General features: G+C 42.8%; 1 protein-coding gene across 1 annotated transcript in view; it reads left to right on the forward strand.

Moving 5' to 3' along the window:
- The window catches only part of spega (striated muscle enriched protein kinase a), a 50848-nt gene that overhangs the window by 27909 nt on the left and 2279 nt on the right, over nucleotides 1-20660 (forward strand). The window contains exons 9-38 of the mRNA XM_061716145.1: nucleotides 139-299; nucleotides 1196-1284; nucleotides 1427-1602; nucleotides 1694-1877; nucleotides 2454-2527; nucleotides 2626-2784; nucleotides 2894-3083; nucleotides 3180-3409; nucleotides 3492-3611; nucleotides 3696-3800; nucleotides 3899-4105; nucleotides 4894-5017; nucleotides 5460-5632; nucleotides 6029-6141; nucleotides 6228-6396; nucleotides 7145-7244; nucleotides 9784-9984; nucleotides 10354-10411; nucleotides 10495-10572; nucleotides 11173-11345; nucleotides 11451-11477; nucleotides 11576-11728; nucleotides 11847-11889; nucleotides 11984-12049; nucleotides 12297-14976; nucleotides 15066-15236; nucleotides 16300-16422; nucleotides 17292-17456; nucleotides 18794-19451; nucleotides 20377-20616. Of these exons, the coding sequence (XP_061572129.1) occupies nucleotides 139-299; nucleotides 1196-1284; nucleotides 1427-1602; nucleotides 1694-1877; nucleotides 2454-2527; nucleotides 2626-2784; nucleotides 2894-3083; nucleotides 3180-3409; nucleotides 3492-3611; nucleotides 3696-3800; nucleotides 3899-4105; nucleotides 4894-5017; nucleotides 5460-5632; nucleotides 6029-6141; nucleotides 6228-6396; nucleotides 7145-7244; nucleotides 9784-9984; nucleotides 10354-10411; nucleotides 10495-10572; nucleotides 11173-11345; nucleotides 11451-11477; nucleotides 11576-11728; nucleotides 11847-11889; nucleotides 11984-12049; nucleotides 12297-14976; nucleotides 15066-15236; nucleotides 16300-16422; nucleotides 17292-17456; nucleotides 18794-19451; nucleotides 20377-20616 (7210 nt within the window). The remainder of the gene's footprint in view (nucleotides 1-138; nucleotides 300-1195; nucleotides 1285-1426; nucleotides 1603-1693; nucleotides 1878-2453; nucleotides 2528-2625; nucleotides 2785-2893; nucleotides 3084-3179; nucleotides 3410-3491; nucleotides 3612-3695; nucleotides 3801-3898; nucleotides 4106-4893; nucleotides 5018-5459; nucleotides 5633-6028; nucleotides 6142-6227; nucleotides 6397-7144; nucleotides 7245-9783; nucleotides 9985-10353; nucleotides 10412-10494; nucleotides 10573-11172; nucleotides 11346-11450; nucleotides 11478-11575; nucleotides 11729-11846; nucleotides 11890-11983; nucleotides 12050-12296; nucleotides 14977-15065; nucleotides 15237-16299; nucleotides 16423-17291; nucleotides 17457-18793; nucleotides 19452-20376; nucleotides 20617-20660) is intronic.

Genomic DNA, 20660 nt, shown 5'->3' on the forward strand with positions numbered 1-20660 from the left:
GAAAGCAAGCAAAGGCCATCAACTCTGATAAACTACTTTCATTGAAAGTTTTGGCACACCACTTTGGTGCTGTGCGGCAGTTTGGATACAGACTGCAGTACGACATGTATGTTCAGTGTCCCTCTGCTGTTTTTCCAGAGCCGACCGGCGAGCAACGTGGGAAAGCCCCCGTATCCCTGGAAGTCACCTGTCCGGTCCCTTCAGATGAAGAGTATCTGAGCCCTCAGGAGGAGGCGATGGAGCTCGGAGACTCGCTGTCTCCGAAAGGCGTCTACTTCAAAGAACCTCTCTCATTTCAGGTAAAGGCAGCTTCACACTGTGCACGTTTAACCGTGATGTAGGCAGACTCCGCGATACCTGCTGAGTCCTTATCAGCTGTAACATCACATTAATATAAAGTAGGTTTTATGAGCTCAAAGAGATCAAACAATGATTAAACTGTTTACTGTGGCGGGAGTTTACTGCTTACCTGTATGATGTGAACTAAGGACACAACATACAGATAAAACGTCTGCAGCCAAAAGTCAACTAGATTTCCCTCTTCGGCAGTCATCGTGATTAGCCACAATCACAGAAATCATCAGCGTTCTGTCATGCTGGAGCGCTAAAAATCCTACAATCTGTACAAGGCTTTAGAGAAAATAAGAAGCCAAATCTACTAGGCTACGGTGATGGATGAATCACTAACATTTAGTTCTGCCCTGCAAAAACTCAAAATCCTACCAGGAATATTTGTCTTATTTCTAGTTAAAATGTCTAATTTTTAGTCAAAAAATCTCATTACACTTAAAACAAGAGTCATTACCAGAAAAATAACTTATTTGACAATTTTCACCTTTTTCAAGTAAATCTTTACTTGAAATAAGTAGAAATCTGCCAGTGGGACAAGATTTATCTTCTCATTACAAGCAAAAAAATCTTGTTCCACTGGCAGATTTTTCTACTCATTTTAAGTGAAAATCTACTTGAAACAGGTGAAAATGGTTCGTTTTTTTTTCAGTGACGAGACTTGTTTTAAGTGTAATGAGATTCTTTTTACGAAAAATGAGACATTTTAACTAGAAATAAGACAAATATTCTTGTTAAGATTTTGAGTTTTTGCAGTGTGCATCTGTTGAATATTCTGAGCTTAATATTCAAAGATGTCAGTCATTCTGAATGGTCAATAATTTACTATTATTGTTATTTTCAAAAGGTGGCACCATGTGACCAGGAAGTAACTGAGGGTCAAGATGTTGTTCTGTCAGCAAAGGTCAAAGGCCAGCCCAAACCCACGGTCCACTGGTGAGTCAGACATCTTTGCAATCATTCATTTGTGTTTTCCAAACATTTTAAGAAACACCTGAAGCACTGAGTTCGGCCAAGGTCACAAACAGGCGCAGCTCTCTATCAAAAACTGACGCGTAAATGGTTTTATATTACACAGGATGAAAGACGGAGTGGTGGTGAAGACGGCAGGCCGCCACACTGTGCGAGAGATGGAAGATGGCACCAGTGAAATAAGAATCAGCTCGGCTCAGAAGTCAGATGCAGGTTTTTATGTTTGTAAGGTCGTCAACAAGTATGGAGTCAAGCAGCTGGAGTGCAGATTGGAGGTCAGAGGTGAGTATTCAAACATTCAAATGTTTATTTGATGTTATATTACTACAAATGCATGTGATATTTGCTTACTGCTGCTCTTTTGAATCAACAGCTGCAGCACAGATGGCTCTCAGAATCACCAGGGAGGTGGAAGACGTGTCTGTGAGGGCTGGAGAGTCAGCCATGTTTGAGTGCTACATCACAGGACCTGCAGATGTCGACGTGGACTGGTTGTCTAACGGAAAGCTGATGCAGCCAGCGCTGCTCAACTGTAAGATGCACTTTGATGGAAAGAGGTGGGTTTATTTTTTTGTTAAACAGTCTAAATCAGGGGTCGGCAACCCAAAATGTTGAAAGAGCCATATTGGACCAAAAACACAAAAAACAAATATGTCTGGAGAAAATGAAAAGTCTTGTATAAGCCTTAGAATGAAGGCAACACATGCTGCATGTATCTATATTACCGGTAGTTATAACTGGGGGAAGATTTTTTTCATTATGCACTTCGAGAAAAAAGTCGAAATGTCGAGAAAAAAGTCAAAATTTCGAGAAAAAAGTCGAAATGTCGAGATTAAAAAGGAAAGGAAAAAGGAAGAAAAAAAAGAAGAAAAATAAAGAGAAAAAGAAAAAAAAAGAGAAAAAAAGGAAAAAAGGAAAAAAAAGAAGAAAAAAAGAAAAGAAAAAAAGGAAAAAAAAGGTCAAACATTTTTGAAAAAGCTCCAGGAGCCACTAGGGCAGCGCTAAAGAGCCGCATGCGGCTCTAGAGCCACGGGTTGCCGACCCCCGGTCTATGAGAGTAGTTTCCCAACAATTTGAGACTCAGAAGATTTTTAATTCCTCAAAAACTGTAATCCCTTGAATCTCTCTCACAGATGCCGCTTGATGCTGAATTCAGTACACGAAGATGACAGCGGGACATATGTTTGCAAGTTGAGCACTGCCAAGGGTGAATCACAAGCTCTGATGTTCTTGCTGTTACATTTTAAATTAAAAGTAGGGATTTTAGTCAGAAAAAAATCACTAGTGCCACATCTGCATTTACAGAGGAGCTGACTTCAAGTGCAAAACTGACAGTCGCCCCGTCCAGGGAGCCGCTGTTCACTCGTAAACTGGACATCCTGGAAGTGATCGAAGGACGCACAGCACGGTTTGACTGTAAGGTGAGCGGGTCACCTGCTCCACGGGTCACATGGATGCACTTTGGTAAGAAGCTCCAGAGTGTCTGTGCGTCAGTGTGCGTGCATTTATAGATGAGCAACATCTCGTGAAACGCCTCTTTCATTTCTCTTTGTTCTTACAAACATCCTGTCAGAGACGAGACTAGAAGAGAGTGATAATATTCGCATCCTTCAAGAGGGCGGCCGCCACTCACTTGTCATCATCCACGTAAGCAGCAGCACAGAGGGCTTTTATACGGCCATCGCTCAGAATATGCATGGGAAGTCTGAATGTACGGCTGAGCTGTACATGCAAGAGCCCAGGGCTGCCATCTCCTCTCACATGTAAGAGAAGTCATTCATAAGGAATGCCTCTAATTTTGAAGAAATACCTCCAAAGGAATTGATGCATGTTACGTCTCCTGTGTCTTCTTTCTCCAGGTCCAAGTTGGAGAAGATGCCATCCATCGCAGAGGAGCCTGAAATGCTGGAAAATGAGACGGAGAGGAGGACCATGCCGGACTTCCTCAAACCTTTGACTGATGTAGAAGTGATTGAAGGGAAGGAGGCGGGGCTTAAATGCAAAGTGTCGGGCCTGCCCTATCCAACCATCGCCTGGTACCACAATGGGAAAAAAATTGAAAGCAGTGAAGAGCGTAAAATGGCTCAGTGTAAGCAGACCCACGGATAAGACGCAAAGCTTCTCCTGAGAAGGAAACCAGTGAGTAAGAAATGTGTGTGTGTTCCCTCCAGACAGGGATGTCCACAGTCTGGTCATCCGGAGCGCCTGTCATGCTCACGGGGGCGTCTACAAGGCTGTCATCTCAAACAAAGTGGGCAAAGCCGCCTGCTACGCTCATCTCTACATCACAGGTGGGGATGCATCCTCACCGTTTGATGCTGCAGCTGACGTAATATAACGTGTTACTAGTCGTTTGTGTCTTTATTTGAAAATAGATATCGTTCCCGACCCTCCTGACGGCCCTCCCGCAATCGAAACCATTACAGGGAAAACTATAACCCTCAGCTGGAAGAGACCAAAGAGGGTGGACACTTCACTGGGTGGGTTTGTACTGGATGTTTTTCCTCTTAGGAGAAAAATACATCTGAAGCATCTCCACATGTTTGACTGGGAACCTAAACAGCATGTGTTCTTGCAGACACCAGCTCTTTGCTGTATGTGGTCCAGCAGCAACATCTGGGCTCTATCCAGTGGTCTGTTGTGGCCTCCAACCTGAAGGAGACAAACTACACCGTCACATCTTTGTCCAAGGGAGTCCGATATGCTTTCAGAGTCCTGACGTCCACCGGAAAGACACTGAGCAAACCTTCACCTTCCACTGATCTGGTCCAGCTGCTGGACAGAGGTATGGACTCTCTCTCTATATACAGGACTGTCTCAGAAAATTAGAATATTGTGATAAAGTTCTTTATTTTCTGTAATGCAATTTAAAAAACAAAAATGCCATACATTCTGGATTCATTACAAATCAACTGAATTATTGCAAGCCTTTTATTATTTTAATATTGCTGATTATGGCTTACAGTTTAAAGGAGCATGAGGCAGGATTGAGGCAGGATTTATGAAAAAAATGAGTATACGTTTTAAGTTTTCTAGTAATAATGTCAGATGAAGCGTTCCAAACCAAAAACAATGAGCCCTCTAGTGTATCTCTCCTTGCCTTGAACAGGCTGTGTGCTGCAAAATGTGCTGCAATTCGGACTCCGAATTTCCCGCGCTGGGCGGCGGATGTGACGTCACATGACGCTGCATGCACGTTCTCCCCGTTCTCCCGTGTCGGCTTCACTGTTGGCTGCAGTACCCCCGACGGCCGTCATGGCGAAGGGTGGCGCTAGAGAGTCTCATTTCTTAAAAGGAGCCTCATGCTCCTTTAAGATTAAGACTCCCAGAATATTCTAATTTTTTTAGATAGGATATTTGAGTTTCCTTAAGCTGTAAGCCATGATCAGCAATATTAAAATAATAAAAGGCTTGCAATATTTCAGTTGATTTGTAATGAATCCAGAATGTTTGACATTTTTGTTTTTGTAATTGCATTACAGAAAATCACAATATTCTAATTTTCTGAGACAGTCCTGTATAATAGCTCTATGAGAAGACAACGTAATTTCATCCAGCCTTTGACCTTTTCAGGGCCATATTTGAGGAGAGCACCAGTCATTTTGGACAAACCTGACGTTGTGTATGTCGTAGAGAACCAATCTGCAAACATCACCATCACCCTTAACCACGTGCATGCAGCCGTCACCTGGAAAAGGTGAGTTTTGGATGGTTTTGTGTACAAAGCAAACTGAATCGTGCAAACACTAAGACGCACTGAAGCTTAGAGAATATGTTTAAAACCATCACGTATATAGTGATTAATAAGGTGGTGTATGTGAGAGCTCAGAGCAGACACAATCTTTTACTATCTGTCACTCAGCTAGAACAAACTTGTACAGACATTTTTTAGGATCCTGTTCCTGCTGACTTTTAAACATTTTATTCGATCCAGGGAGCTTTTTATAAATTAAAAACATCTCTTAAACATCCTTGCAGTGTCTTACCCTTTACAGACAATGAATCTAGATAGACAGAAGGCGCTTAAGAGCACTTCATCCAAATGTTTTATGTGGAGGTCTTCATATTGACTTCTTGTTATAAAGTGTTGGAGATCATTTTGTAGGTGTATGGAGCCTGTGTTGTCTGGTTTCCTGCAGGAGGGGTGTGCCGTTGGTCCAGAGAGCAGGAGCGTTCGAGATGAGCATGCCAGACGACGATCAGCACAGCCTGAAGATCCAGCGGGTCAAGAACACGGACATCGGTCAGCTGGTGGTCACAGCCAGTAACCAGTTTGGCAGTGACCTCTGCACGCTCCAGCTGGCCCTGGCAGGTCAGCTTAGGAACAGCACCACACGATAAATTTAGCATTTTAGTGTGAATTCAAAGAACTTACAACAGGCGGTAGGACACGCCAACGAGGAAAGCAGCTTGTGGTTGAATATCTTAAAGCTATTTTTGAATACAGGGATCACTAATTTGAAAATAACTTCTCTAAAAATGACATTAGTGCTTTCAAATGTATTCTTATTATTAGTTCAAGGATTAAAGAGGATAAAATGTCAGCATCCACGTCCATGCGCTGCTTCTATATTTAGTCTACATAAAAAGATTAAATTAAGATTACAGTCATCAAGCGTTACAAGTATAAAACATAAATATACAGTCTGATTTTAATATAGCCCTGAGTATTTCCTGTTGGGATAAATGTCTACTCCCTATGTTCTAGTTCCTCCTAAATTTGAGTCCATCATGGAGGATGTGGACATACATGTTGGAGAAACGTCACGCTTGGCTGTTGTGGTTGAAGGGAAGCCAGATCCAGATATTCTGTGGTTGAAGGTATCATGTTCAAAATCAAGCAAGGTTTTCTGCCAGTTTAATCTTCAGCAAGTTTAACTTGAGTGTTTTTAATGGGTCTGCTGCAGGATGACATCCTCCTCTCCGAGAGCAAACACTTCACATTTGTGTACGACGATCCAGAGTATTCCCTGGTGGTGCTCAACGCTCAGCCAGAGCACTCCGGAGTTTATACCTGCACCGCCAAGAACCTGGCCGGACCCAACACCTGCAAGGCCGAGCTCACAGTCCACACAGGTCTGCCCCACAAAAACACACACGCATGCTAGAAAAGAGAAAACTCAATGCACTCTCAGTCACACTGCAAAAACCCAAAATCATAACAAGAATATTTGTCTTATTTCTAGTTAAAACGTCTCATTTTTAGTCAAAAAAAATCTCATTACACTTAAAACAAGACTCATCACTGGAAAAAGCAACAATTTTCACCTGTTTTAAGTAGATTTTCACTTAAAATAAGTAGAAAAATCTGCCAGTGGAACAAGATTTTTTTGCTTGTAATGAGAAGATAAATCTTGTCGCACTGGCAGATTTTCCTATTTATTTCAAGTGAAAATTTACCTGAAACAGGTGAAAATTGTTATTAGTTATCTTTCTGGTAATGACTCTTGTTTTAAGTTTAATGAGATTTTTTGACTAAAAATTAGACATTTTAACTAGAAATAAGACAAATATTCCTGGTAAGATTTTGAGTTTTTGCAGTACAGTTGAGAATTAAGTGCCATGAAAATAGAAATAAAATTACACTTGCACCAGAATAAATGTATCTTTTTATCTTATTTTGTGTGAACTGTTGAATTTACAGTTGTAGAACATATTGCATTAATATCAGATGATTCCAGCTGAAAATTGTACTTTATATCTGAACCACATGGGTGACACTACGAAGCGTTTGAAACTACAGTACAAAACCATCTGTTGCTATGCCGACACACATTTACAGCCCCCAAAACACACAGAATAAACTTTCTTATGGTCCCTGCAGAGCAAAGACAAGCATCAGAGCCGATGGAAGACGAGGGGACCATTCTGAGGAGGATGAGGCATTTGGCAGATTACTATGATATCCACAAAGAGATAGGGAGGTGAGTGTGCTGCCTCGCATCCCCTCGCTGGTTTTGCCGGCTGCTGGAGCTCAGGGTCGGCCTGTGGGAGGGAGGTGGTGGCCGGTGGGAGGGGACGCACCTGCCTCACAACAGCACACAGAAACCAGAGATGAGTCACCGGCAGGAGTGGAGCGAATGCCTCGGCCGACAGATGATTTGTTTTGGTCCGTCTCAGTGGAAACGGGTATTTACTGTCGATTGGAGAGCCATTGGAATGGCAAAAGAGGCAGGGGACAAAATGTCTTTTCCAGCCAGCAGAAGTCACAGCAGCGTCATAATGAAATTCAGATTGATCTCTACCCCTACCCAGCATGGAAATCTCCTTCAAGATTAACGTTAGCTAGACGTGGCAGTCTCCATTCTTTATGAAAAAACCCCCAAAACAAATAAAGAGGAAACCATGGATAAGATGAATCTAATAAAGGAGATTTGAATCTCTTAACTCAATCTTCAAATGCCTTCAGATATCTCTTACTGCCTTTTTCACATCATATATCCAATCAACTATACTACATGTTAGTTATTATTAAATTTGCTAAACCCTGATTTTCTTATAAACAATGAAATACTCCCATCTCAAATCTAACAGGTAACTCTCAAATCTTTGTTCCCCTCATGTCAATTATTGTCCATGACTCATACAGTATTTAATCAGTGGAGCGTCCACTTAAGACCTTAAATCCCCAGAGATGTGTGTTCTTGCTCTCCTCCAGAGGACTGCAGATTGTCTTTATTCCTTGGGGGTGGGGGGGTTCAATTAGGTTAAGTATCTACGGGGCAGCCAAGCCCGAGAGCTAGCCCAGATTCTTTAAATGCCAAGTTAATGTTCTGCAGGACTACTTTTCTTCTCTCCTGTAGCATCGATATACAATACACAAATCTTTATAAACATATCTACCTCACATTAATTTCTCCTAATCTCAGGAAAAGATCAGCAGCCAACCTTCCTTAAGTTTATGTTTGCGACTGGTAGCCAAAATTCTTTCTTGCTTTTTGAGTTGCCAACTTGGATCTGATGCAATGTTTTCAGAAATGCCTGACTACAACAACGCAGTAGGACCACCCTGAGTGCAGTAATTAATGCGTCTGCCGTGTCGCTGCACCACACCAAGACTTCAGTTAGGGGTGAAAGGATGCAGCTTCCAAATCAGTAACAAAAGCAAACAGCTCTGCATATCAGAGCCTGAGGAAAAGACTACAGAACTAAAATACTGTGAAACCAGATCAGCAGCTAGGACACGATCTGGTAAAAAGACCAAGAAACTTAATGGTGGTGCATGACACAGATGAAGACACAGTGAGAGGTCGAGTTGTCAAACCCAAAGGAAGAAAAAGAAAATTAAAGCTGCAAGTAGCGATGAACGGGCCCTCGCGTGTGCAATTTTCACCAATTATGGTCAAGGACTCAAAACCGAGTCTGATGACACCACCCACGACTCTTTATGTCAAATCATTCAAAAGTTATTGCAGAAAATAGGAACTATCACATATGGACCAATCAGATGAGGCGGGGGGGGGGGCGCATTTTCGCATCTAGCATCGCTACGGTAACGCTTTTGACTGAGAAAAGTAATGCGCATCGTCGCAGGATCGAGACGCACATTTTGATGTATAACACACCTGGGTGCACGTTACGGTTCGGGCCGCATTAACTGCCGAAGAAATAGCAGAGATTGCGTCAAAATTACATGATTAATTCAAAATGGCCGACTTCCTGTTGGGTTTTGGCCATGGCGCCAAGAGACTTTTCTTTAAGTTGCGACATGATACAGGTGTGTACTGATTTTCGTGCATGTACGTCAAACCGTATTGTGGGGCTTGAGGCACAAAGTTTTCTAGGGGGCGCTGTTGAGCCATTAGGCCACGCCCATTAATGCAAACCATTAAATATCAAATTTTTTCGCCAGGCCTGGCTTGCTTGCAAAATTTGGTGACTTTTGGGGCACGTTTAGGGGCCAAAAAGGCCCTCCTTTCGTCTGAAAAATAAAAATGAGGATAAAAATAAAAACGAGAACATCTCCTACAGATACAATAGGGCCTTCGCACTGTAAGTGCTCGGGCCCTAATTAGGGATTCATCTCCAAGTGTCTGCAATGCACAGTTGTCTGTTATACCCTTCAGATTTCAGCTCACAGCCCACTTTCTTTCTTTTTTAGCTCTTTGAAACCCACTTTTGCTTTTGAACGTCTCTCATGTTTTACTCTGCCGTGAATGTTGCTCTGCTATTTCATGCATCAACCAGGGGATTTCATGCAGCCTCATGTAACCAGCTGCCCCTCGAGCTACTAGCTCCTCCCAGGCTGTCATCAGGGAAAATGTTTTTAAACGTGAAATACACCCAACAAAATGTGCAGACGCATCTTTCTCAGTCAATCCACTTGAATTACAATATTCTGAACGGTGACTATTGAGTTTATGAGATTTATTGGTCATTTAGTATCATGTTGTTACATCTGTTATTGAACACAACAAACAAGAGGAAAGTAATCCTGTGAATGTCGTGTCGCTGCTGCTGCAGGGGGGCCTTTTCCTATGTGAAGAGAGTGACACTGAAGAAAGAAAAGACCGAATTTGCTGCCAAGTTCATTTCTGCCCGGAAGAAGAGGAAAGCCTCGGCTCTCAGGGAGATGGATCTGCTGGCTCAGCTGGACAATGAGAGGATTCTGTACTTTCACGATGCTTTTGAGAAGAAGAACGTGGTGGTGCTCATCACAGAGTTGTATCCTTTTAATCCAATTTTCTTGTCACGGTATGAAATCTGAGTGTCACTTTTATGTATTACTTGAAGTTTTTTTCTTTCTGCGATCCAGAATGTACTGAACTTTTCCCAGAACTGCGACAGCTGCTCGATTGTCAAATAAAAGTACACTTAAATGCATCTCCAACGCAAGATCCAAAGCGAACGTCTTCTGTAGTCCCCTGGAGGCATGAATGAAGCAGCCCAGCTCCTCTTCTCTGACTCATCGCTGCTGAGTGGAATTACTAAGAGATCTGATGTGTAGGAGTCTTGCTCATTTATAATTCATTTCTCATGCACCTACCACTTGGATTTCTTCTTCTTCTTTTTTTCCTGAACTGATATGCAAAGATGTCACGAGGAGCTGCTGGAGAGAATGGCCAAGAAAACGACAGTCATGGAATGGGAGGTTGGTGTGCTCCTGCCGACTGCACTGCGCTGGTATTATGTAACATGACTTCACCGTTTCTTGCCTTATGCTTCACGTTGCAGATCCGCAGTAGCGTTCAACAGATTTTGGAGGGCCTTCTCTATCTTCACCATAAAAATATTGCTCATCTCGATATAAAGGTAACTCTCCATCTAAACAGTAGGGGGACTCTTAGGTTTGTTTTGTTTTTTTACATCCAAGAAAAAGAATCCAAAGAAAAGTATTACCAATAAATCTACAGCAGTTGTTTGTTTTTTCGAATCCAGAAGTTATAGATAATAGAAGGAAATATAATTTCAAACATCAGTATGCAAGGACCACTCTCAAGCAGATGTGTATATCGGTTGTGGGAGTAAAACTGTGGAACGCTCTACAGAATGATTTAAAGGAATGTACAAATTTACTTAGGTTCAAAAAAATGTATAAAGATAAAATATTTAAGTTATATGATCATGAATAGGCTGGGACTTAAACAGTACTATTGATATATGTGGTTGGTTTCTATTTAAGTGTATATTTTATTGTAAATATTGGTTACATTGACTGTTCTTTTTGTTTTGGTATTGAATAAGGGGCAGGTAAAATAAGACCTGTCTTCATCCTGCTCCTTTTTGGTCATGGGTGTGTAGATTGAAGTGTACAAATGTACTACTGTAATATTGTCAAACTATGCACTACCATGCACGAAATAAATGAATAAAAATAAATCCAAACACTGTTTTTATGTGCATCTTCTGCAGCCTGACAATATCCTGATGGCACGTCCCGGCAGTGATGATATCCGGATTTGTGACTTTGGAAATGCCATGAAATTAGAGCCCTCAGAGGAGTACTACTGCAAATATGGCACGCCGGAGTTTGTGGCACCAGAGATTGTTAACCAGACCCCCGTTTCCACAGCAACAGACATATGGTAGGCCACCTGCTCCCTGTTACAGCACTTCTGTGCCATGAGCAACAATGTTACAAGTGCCTTTTGTACATTTTTATGTTGTTCCACTGTCATCCTCCCCCACAGGCCTGCTGGTGTCATCGTTTACCTCTGGTACGTCAAATAAGCTTCTTACTGGAACATTTGTCATAGAAAAATCAATATGTCAACAAAGAAAAAGCTGATTCGGTTATATTGTTTTTGTGTTTTAGCCTTACCGGGGTTTCTCCGTTTGCTGGGGAGAATGACAGAGCCACCGCCTTAAACATCCGCAACTACAACGTCGCCTTCGAGGAGCGCATGTTTTCTGACCTCTGCAAAGAAGCAAAGGGATTTGTCATCAAGCTTTTAGTAGTGGACAGACTGTGAGCACCTTAGTAACTCATAACAAACTATTCAAATATTTGGTTTTACCAGCTTTAGTTTCAATACAAGTTTAAAATAATATAAACTGTTAAATGTCCTTTATTTATATTTAAATAGGAGGCCCAGCGCCACTGAGTGCCTTCGCCACCCATGGTTCAAGGTGAGCTGTCATTTAGAAATTCTGCCTGCCTGCATCAAAGATGTATTTACTTCCCTACTGAGGTTCATGATGACTTCCCTGTTGTGTTTTGCAGTCACCAACAAACAAGAGCATCAGCACAGCGATGCTGAAGCAAGTGCTTTTAAGAAGACGATGGCAGGTGAGCCGTCAGGATGAGACTGACAGAGTTCTTTAGGAATGTTGCAGAAAGATAATGAAGTGATTTGATCCGGCCCTTGCAATATCTCAAAGCATTTTTGAAATTGAGAGTCAGGGTAGTATTTATACGGATGGATTTATCACATTTTTTCAGGACAGAATTGCTTTTGTTATCATTGACTAGAGTTTTTGCAAATAAGATTAGACTATGCAATCACCCCACATTGTCATCTGTCGATTCTTTTCAGCGGTCTCTTATCAGCTACAAATCCAAAATGGTGATGCGGTCCATCCCAGAGCTCCTGAACGACTCGTCTAACCACATCTCCATAGCGGTGCCCCGGCATTTAAAAGAAGGCTCCCCCCCGCCCTCGTCCTCGTCCGACTCGGATGCAGATGTGGACGAGCTCCCCTTCAGTCCTATGCCACTGTCCATGGCCTTCTCCAGTTCCAGGGTTTCCCTTAATGAGATCCCAGGGGATGAAGATGTTAGACATCTAGGTGTTGTTGCTGATGGGTCAAGAAAAACAGACGTGATGGATCCAACAGGCACTGGAGAAGGTGCTTGTCAAAAGATTAAAGGTGAAGAAGAAATGCTCGATGAGAAGAAGATGGGGGATAGCAGGCAAGTCGCCCTTAAAAAAGAATCAAGTGTGGAGTCTGATGAAACACAGACAAGAAGCAGGCGCGCCACGATGAGGAGAGGCAGCTCTGCTGATTCAGCGCTGCTTCTCCACATTGACCCAGAGGAGGAAAATGCAGATAAGAACTCAACGGGAATCAACAACAGCCTGAAAAAAGCTGTTTCTATGGAGCTACCCCATCGGAGCCCGAGCCCTGGGCCTGCGAGTCAGGAGGAGTATGCCCTAAAACTGGAACTGATGAGACAGCGGCTGCTCAGGGGAGGGAACATGGATAAAAAGATGAGCGGCCTCCGAGGGCCCTTGTTTGAAACCCTCGGCATGGACGATGAGAGGCGGACAGGATCTCTAGATCGAAATTTGAGGCGATCCAGAGCTGTGCAGTCGACTCTCACCAGAGCAGCGTCTTCTGAGAGTCCGGGAGAGGACATGCCAAAGACCAAAGTTTTACGCAAAAGTGTGTCCTTCACTCAGGACTCTGAGCCCATGCCCATGCACCGCAGGTTTGGAGCCCCTTTAGAGATTCCCTCCGCGGTTAATGCTCCCCTAGATGGGAAGATACTCCGAGAGGCAACCTCAATGTCTGCACTGGGAGAACAAACACTGGAGTCCCCCTCACCGAGAGAGAAAACCTCCTTTGTGTTCCCGACACCAGCAAACTTGGACCAACATCAAAAACAGAACAATGTGAAAAAACATGAGGATGTAGATGCGAGGACAGAGAAAAGGACCAAAACTCAAGTGGAAAAGGAAGATGTAGTGGAATCTGAGAGATCTCCGTCTGTTATTACTCCTATCATTGTAATAGAGGAGGATGATGATGAAGAGGAAGAGAGTAAAGGCGATCGGGTGTTTCGGTTTCATGAGGAAACACCACAAAATAATAAACAATTTGCACATGAAGGAGGCACTCAAGCTGTTGCAGAGCCGAGTAGAATGTCTAGCAGGGGCCGATCTAAAGCGAAGACGGGTGATATAAAGTCTAGAGATGCCTTTGCATCACCTGAACATCCCGCAGTTTTTGCCAAAGTAGCAAGCAGCGACAGAGCCGCCGGTTCTGCCTCCTCTTCATCAATCCCCAATCCTCCTGCCGTCCCCCGCCCCCCCGTACTCAGGACAGACATCAAAGACATCGATTCAGAGGAGGTCTTTGAAGCCAGGTTTAAGAAGCGGGAGTCTTCTCTCACACGAGGCCTTCGCAAACTGACCGGAAACAAATCCGAGGAGAAGTCGCCCGTACTGGACCGCAAGGCGGAAGGGGGCGAGGATATTTACAGGCCGGGGCCCAGGGGGGCACCTCTTGAGATGGTTTCCAAAGGACTGCAGGAAAAATCCAAATCTGTTCAAGATTTAAGAGGGGTAGAGCGGGACTCGGGCCTCAGTCTTATTGGAAGGTTTTCGATGCGAGGAAAACGGTCGTCATCTACTGAAAAGGGGGAGAAGGCAAAGGATGAAAAGCAAGAGAACGTGCAGGAACCTGCTGTAAGCAAGAGGGTTTCATGGGCTGTTGGTCGCAGTAAGTCCCTGGATGCAAAAGACCTGAGTGTTGCAGGGACACACAAGCAGCCGGACGAGAGAGAGCAGAGGAAGGCCGACGAGTCCTCCGTTTCTGCCATGAGACGCAAGTTTGAGTCCAAAGTGGCCGGAATCTCTGCCAAGATAAGAAGTCAGTCTGAGGAAAGGAAGGCTAAAGAAGCTGGGGGAAGTCAGAAAGACTTGGTTCAAAAAAGTCTTAATAATGTCCCAGACTCTCCTGTCCTGGCGATGCGTCAGAGATTTGAGAACAAAGTGGCAGAAATATCCACAAAAATCCGCAGTCAGTCCGAGGAGAGAAAAGGAGACCCAGAGAGTCGGAGCACACCCCTGTTTGCTCGCCACCGCCACTCTCAGTCCGAGGGTCGCGGGCTCAAAGGAATGGGCATCCCTGAGAATCAGCTCGCCAAACAGACCGCCACTTCTGCATCCAAGGACTCCATTGAATCTGCGTCGAGCATGCAGTCTGAAAAAGCCCCAGAGGGCGAGAGGAGGTCACGGTGGGACAGATGGGGCTTGACAAGAGCAAAGAAGGACAAAACTCCCTCCCAAACGTCCTCCCAAACTGATCTGCCCACGTCTGCACCAAAAGAAGAGGGTTTGACAAAAGGCCAGCAGTTCATCCGCTCCACATCCGATTTTGCACCAGTGTTCCACATCAAACTGAGAGACAACGTCTTACTAGAGGGGGGGCCTGTCACTCTGAGCTGCCTTCCAGCTGGCAGTCCACCTCCAAGCATCGCGTGGATGAAAGGTCATCTTCATTCCAGCCCTAGCACAGTTGTTGAACAGGAACCCTCTCCATGACCGCTGCTAAACTACCTGCATATTTGTCCGTTGCAGACCGGAAACCGTTGGAGGTGACGGACGACAGGATGAAGCTGATGTCTCCTGTAGACGGCAGGCAGCTCCTCAAGATCTATAAGTCCAGCCACAGGGACGCTGGAGTTTATGAGTGCGTAGCGAAAAACCCTATAGCTACTGTCACCACCTCCTGCACGCTCTCCATAGCCTGTAAGTGCTTTCTTTTCTTCCTCTGCTGAAGGATGCAGAGAACGGGGAGTGGAAATGGAAAGCTTTTTGTGTCAACACAGCTAATTATCACACAGTGAGAACAACTGCTTATAAGCCTTTCAAGGAAATGGTATGAATATTAATACAGCTGCAATTAATGTTCATGGAAGCAGATTAATTTTACAGCAGATTAACTGAATTCATTTTTTTTTGTTTTTCTCATTTGTCATCTAATAAAGGCAGATGTTTGTTTTTATTATTTTTGCAATCATGTTAATGATAATTGGAATCAGCTGTGCCAGGTCAGATCCCAACCTCCAGTCATGCTTAGCATCAAGAGGGTATAATGAGAGCAGGAGAGTTTAAATTACATGCACACTAATGAGGGTTTTAGAGGCCGCCCTGGGAAATGTAATTCTGTTGATTTGTGTTTGAACTATTCATCATGGCTTTGAACATTTACTTGTATTTATTTCAGGCATTAATTATTAATGTCTGATTATTAATACTTATGTTTTTGTTGTTCTTCTTTTTTTTTGTAGGAATAACTCCGTTTTAGTGTCTTTAACCAAATAAGAGAGTTCGAGAACAAAATCCACTCATTTATTTGAATTGTTTTTGTTTTTTGAAGAGTACAATTGTGTTTTCATAGAAATAAATGATTATATTCTGCGTCTTAGTGCCAAGACAGAAATAAACTCAGCTATAGAAATACAATAAGTGCAAGAGCAGCTTACACAGTGTGAAGGCCGATCGATCAAACTACTCAGCATTTCTCTGATGTGATCATGCTTGAACACACTAAAGAAACTGGAGCATTGGAGTCATAGTGCAGAATGTATCATGCACATTCATTACGTGTTAATACTGTCTTAAAAACACTAATATTGTTAAAACACTGCACACACAAATAAAAAATCTTAAAAATGAACATAAGAAATCTTACTTTTTTGATATCGGAGGAAAAAAAAAACATTATTTTTGGATATTTTCTGCAACTTTGCATGCCTTTTTCCAGCAAATACTCAACTACTTTGTTGCCATCCTGCTGCTCTTCTCACAGGCATCCCAAAACGACCAGGGACCCCCGAAGTGGCTCAGACGTACAACAACACGGCTCTGGTGCTGTGGAAGCCGGCGGACACCAAGTCCCAGTGCAGCTACTCCCTGGAAAGAAAAATAAAGGGTGAGTGAATCAGAAAAACCTCATCCGTCTAAACTTGTACTTCTGTGTGGGTTTAAACCACGTTACCTTTATTTGCTGGTCTCACTGTGACGTCCCTCATGAGGGAGAAAATGGTTTTGAATGTGTTCATGCTCTGAGGAGGCAAGTGTTTGAAGAACTGAGAAAATGATTGGCTTTTTTTACTTAATTTAGCAATCGCCGTGGGGAAATTAGAGCCTACATCCACAGACGCCTCACATTTAAATAAAATGAGTCAATTCTCTCTAGAATAATAATGATGCCTCTGCTAATGTCGGAGCTATTTGTTATTTTACACAATGGATCATCAATATTTCTTAAAGTAGCAGATAATGAAGTCACATAAAGTTAAATTAGTTGACTCAGAATTTGCAACAGTTATTGATCTATTCTTACATTGTTATTTCCATCGGGTTTAACCTTTTCCAGACGCACTAATGTCACTGCTTTAATTATATTTTAATTAGGTTTTGTTTATTTATTTCTTCAAAGGAAATAAGAAACTATGATCATTTTTCAATGTGGACTTATCTGTGCCCAGATCTCCAGTTTATGAGCGTATCAACGCTGCCATCTAGTGTTTAGATTTTGAACTGCAGGATGTTTGTCCAAAGAGACTATTTCAACATACCAACTTTTATGTGTAACTTCATAGCCTGACCATAAAACTTGTAACCACATGATATGAATGAAGTTCCTGTAACCATATACTGGAGCTATAAACCATACCAGATAGACAGTTACTGCAACATATATAATTGTGTCCCTTCCAGGAGCTGTAAAGTATTATTGAGCTGAATAAAATGAAATTATTAAAATGAAGTTGACTTTGTGTCTCCTGTGTCCTGCAGGTGAATCTACGTGGGTCACGGTTGCCACCGGAGTTGCTGACTGCTACTACAACGTCACCGACCTGCCAGCAGGGGGCACGTTTGAGTTCAGAGTGTCCTGCGTCAACAAGGCGGGACAGGGACCGTACAGCAGCTGCTCTGCTCCAGTCAGCCTGGACCCATCAGGTAACACAAGGGACTAAAAACGCTGCTGCAGCGGCAGAAACAGCCAGGATCATCACTAGCAGACATGGACGCAAAGGCCTAGATAGTCCATGGGCCAGACCAGATATCAGCACCACTCAAGGTGACAACTTGCTTATAATTTTTGAAAAGATCCATGTCTGTAGATGATATTTTGGTATGATAACCTTCCTGAGTGGCAGCTGGATCATAGTTATCAGTTCATGAAGTTCAGAAAATTACATTTTAGATGCTGGTGCGTATCCTGGTTTAGACTCATGTACAGGATATCTGTCAATGTTTCAATATATTGTCTCTGGTATCATTTTAAAGGGGTCCTGTGAGTATTCCAGTTTTGTATTTTGTGTCTCTGTTGTTCCTAGATGACACAGGGCTAAAACATAGTATATCATTTAGGCCAAAATTGTGTACAAATGTGTGTTGTTTATAGTTTAAAGAGCTGCAGTGACCTCTATGTTGGTCAGAAAGATTCACATCTTAGCTTGAATGAATGCTTAAAAGGTCCCCTTTAAAATGATACCAAAGACAATATTGTGAAACATTGACAGATATCCTGTACATGTGTCTAAACCAGGATATGCACCAGCATCTAAAATGTAATTTTCTGATGGGGGTGGGTAACTTCATGAGCTGATAACTATGATCCAGCTGCCACTCAGGAAGGGTTATCATACCAAAATATAATCTATAGACATGGATCTTTTCAAAAATCATAATTAAGTTTTGTCACTTTGAGGGGTACTGACAAGTTAAATTTTGGGCTCTGGCCCATGGACTAAAAGAGTAAGGCAGGGTTTGTCCTGTGGCAGATAAATAAAAATACAGAGATGTAAAAACTACTAGGACAGAAATTCAACTCACATTGTCAAAATACGACACGGATTGGCTCCAGAGAAATGCAAAATGAAATGCAAAACCACAAAGTAAAGATGCTTAATTACTGTGAAGAGATGCAAAATAACCAAGAAGAGACACAATAGGCAGATGTAGGAAATATTCAAAATGGGGCTATAAAATATCCACAAAGTTAAATTATCACCAGAGAAAATATGCAAAATGCACACAGACGCTGGTGCAAGATTATCTCACATCACAGACCGGTACAGGCCAACGTGCTGAGATATTGTTATGAAAGGAAAATGACCAGATATTGTTCCCAAACTGAGACACAAAGTTATCAAAATGAGTTGATACAAGATAATGAAGAGAATGGCTAAAGAAACACAGTTTCACAGAATGAGACGCGAAAGCTATTATGACAGATGTATGACGACAACAGAGATGCTCTAAATCCTGAACGTGTTTGATCTGTCACACAGCTGGAGGAGCTTCACCTGCTGTTGCCGTCGTAAAGACAGTCCCAGCCGCACCTGGGCCAGGACCTACGTCCTCCACCACACTCCCTCAGATCAAATCAGTCCAGAGCAGCGCCCCAAGAGCCACATCCTTCACCTCCGCTTCTCCAAAGGATGGTGCATTCTCTCCTCAAGCTCCATCCCTATCACCCACGACGGTGGTCACTCCCCCCCCTCCATCTCCTGAGCCTTTGAGCTCTAAAGCAAATCCTCCATCAGTAATTTCAGGCGAAGATGCTCAGAAAGTAAGCACCACTCTTCCTTTTCCATCCACAGTCAAAAGCGCTTTTGTTGTGCCCAAACCCCAGAGTCCCATAAACGTGGTGACCCCTATGACCCAGACCCCACCCATATCTCCTCTTGTAACCCCACCTACGACCCCCACAAAACCAGTGCTGGCCTCGGTGCCCAGTTACGCCCCCGTGAGCACCGCCACTGCTCGCGTGGCCCTGACCCCCGTGGCCTTTACTCCACAAGTACTCCAGGCCTCCAGCCTGAGCCCCTTCGGAGAGGGGGCCAGCACTCCCACGAGAGGCACTCCCTCCGGACGCAGCACCCCCTCCACGGCTCTACGACAGGGAATCCCACAGAAACCATACACTTTCCTGGATGAGAAAGCCAGGTGAGACAGATTTGGACTACTATAAATAATTTATTTGGAACTGAATTTGAGGAGTTCAGGGTCGATCTGCTCTTTGTTGAAGATGTAGGAATTCTAATTCTTTTTTTTTTTTACTATTGTTATCTAATCCAATATCAGTTTAGTTAATTTTAAAGGAAATATGCACTTTCTTTACACTCTAATTATGTAAAATATATTTCTTCAGGATCTTTTCTTGAAATTTCTCATTTTTTTTCAAATTATGTAAGATACTTTTAATATCATTTTACAAAGATAAACAGAAACAAGTAGCCTATGTTTTTTTTATATTTCGCTTTTTTATAGGAAATTTAATTAAAAGCAAAATCTTTCTTATTACATCCGAGTGTTTCTTTGTGATTTAGAGATTTTTCCAGTACAATTAAGTGTATTTATTTTAAAAAATTGGTGCGGATATTTATGCCAGTGTGACGAAAAAGTCAGCACTTCTCTTTTAACTGTTTTACTTTGTCACTATCCTCGTATTCAAAACTGAAATTCTCCGAATAAATATCTTCCATCATCTTTTTTAGCAGTGATATTCTTCCTGCGAAAATATATAATAGTAGTCAGTTAATAAAAATAAACGACCGTCTACAAAGAAATAAAATCGGCAAATGCATTCTAGAAAACGAAAAAAATGTCAAACTGCTCTATTTGTGGAATAACGATGGATTTGTAGAAGAAACATATTATCGGATATGCTGCGATTCAGGGCAATTATTTATGCCTTCCTTTTTAGTAAACTAACATTTCGTTTTTTTGCGTTGGAAACTTCTCGCGGGCCGCATGAAAATCTCTTTCGGGGGCCGCACATTTGACACCCCTGCTTTACAGCATCTATGTACCAGGTGAATTATTCATTGGCATATTTTGCTGCAATACCTGTTGTGTGTCCTTTTGCTAGGGGTCGATTCGGGGTGCTCCGTGAGTGCAGAGAGAACGCCACGGGTAAGATGTACATGGCAAAGATCATTCCTTACAGTCAGGAGAGCAAGCAGGAAGTCCTTAAGGAGTATGAAATCCTAAAATCCCTTCACAACGAAAAGATCATGGCTCTGCATGAGGCCTACGTCACACCACGCTACCTGGTGCTGGTATCGGAGTACTGCACAGGCAAAGAGCTGCTCTACAGCCTCATTGACAGGTAGGAGGGTGTACCGGTACACAAGACCTTTTACTTGCATTCTT

Source organism: Cololabis saira, chromosome 24 (genome assembly GCF_033807715.1).
Source record: "Cololabis saira isolate AMF1-May2022 chromosome 24, fColSai1.1, whole genome shotgun sequence".
NCBI classification, from domain to species: domain Eukaryota; kingdom Metazoa; phylum Chordata; class Actinopteri; order Beloniformes; family Belonidae; genus Cololabis; species Cololabis saira.